Here is a 1,382-nt window from a genome sequence, read left to right as displayed (position 1 = left end):
ACCTGGACTATGAAACCTCTAACGCAATACCTCTCACTGAACGATACCCTTTTTTGGAGTAAGTATGTAAAAAAATGTCTTTGCAACCACTTATACGAACCAAGGTGCGATCTAAGTTTAAAATCTTTAAAGTTTAATTCGTGACAGATAAACAGATACAAATATTGTACGTGATATGAGTTAAAGAGAGTGTTAAAGAGAGAGAGAGAGTTAAAAAGAGTGTTTAGAAGCAAAGTTGCAATGTCCTTACTACTTCTATCTTAGGTTTTCAGTGTTCGTGCATCCTGTGATGATGAAGCGTTTTCGCGATGAGAACTGTGACAGCGAGAGAAAAATTAAACTTCTAGAATGGGTGACGCAGCCGGCGACAGAGCAACTCGCGCTGATGAACAAGCAGCGCTTCATAAAGTCACATCTGCCACTTTCCTTACTCCCGCCGAACCTCTTGGATACGGCCAAAGTTATCTACGTCGCCCGCGATCCCAGAGATGTCGCTGTCTCCTTCTATCACCTCAACAGAGCGATGCGAACTCAGGGATATGTTGACGATTTTAAGAAATATTGGAAATACTTCATAAGTGATTTACGTGAGTTTTAAGTAATATTATTCACCAATTAGTGTTAATTATTTAGAAGCCATACATTAAGAAGTTTGATAAAATTTTATAGATCATTGGACTCCATATTTTGAACATCTGAAAGAATCCTGGGAGAAGAGACATAATCCTAACTTATTGTTCCTGTTTTACGAAGAGCTTTCTAAGGTATTTCTAATCAAACTATGTATGTTATTGCCAAGGATTACTAAAAATAGTGAAAAGAAAAAGAAATCGGATCACCAGTTATTAATTGACTTAATATCAGCCAAAACCATAAAGTGGATCTATGCGTTGCTGGTCTTTATGTGGGTAACAGCATAAAAAAGAGATTAAAGTTATAACTCAAGGGTTAATCTTGCCATTTATCTTATAAGTCAACAATTGACTTGAAATTTAAAAAGACTATGCGTAACCGTCTCGCTCACCGATTGATCGGCCCAACGGGAAACACCCGTAACCGCTGCGCGCTTTTCGAATAAAATTAAAATGCCTTTGGGTGTGTGAAAGTAACATGTTCTAGTTATTCACAGTTCTTGTTACTGTAATATCTTTCAACTCACTTTATATCGTCATAATATTATGAATTAGAAAAAATGTTGCATATTTAGAATCGACTTTATTCCTTATTGTAATAATGTTTAATGACAGAAATTGAACGTTTCTTTTAAAGGCAATGTCGGTGTCTTTTTCTAACACAAATAATGAAAATGGCATGTATTTATTCCCAAATGCTTTCAGGATTTACCAGCGGCGGTGCGACGAGTCGTCGACTTCCTCGGCAAG

The 1,382-nt window shown here is 36.8% G+C and overlaps 1 protein-coding gene across 1 annotated transcript; it reads left to right on the top strand.

The window, feature by feature from the left end:
• Window positions 1-6: 6 nt before the first annotated feature.
• Window positions 7-1,379, top strand: LOC106105295 (sulfotransferase 4A1-like; the record flags this gene model as incomplete). Its single annotated transcript, XM_013285588.1, has 4 exons — window positions 7-58; window positions 265-587; window positions 670-764; window positions 1,338-1,379. Coding segments are annotated over exons 2-4 (435 nt in total), but the record flags the coding sequence as incomplete, so codon positions are not given.
• Window positions 1,380-1,382: the final 3 nt, after the last annotated feature.

The sequence above is a fragment of the Papilio polytes genome, unplaced genomic scaffold (genome assembly GCF_000836215.1).
Source record: "Papilio polytes unplaced genomic scaffold, Ppol_1.0 DF823074.1, whole genome shotgun sequence".
Classification (NCBI taxonomy): Eukaryota; Metazoa; Arthropoda; class Insecta; order Lepidoptera; family Papilionidae; genus Papilio; species Papilio polytes.
The sequence above is the reverse complement of the archived record's forward strand: the minus strand, read 5'-3'. Positions and strand labels throughout refer to the sequence as shown.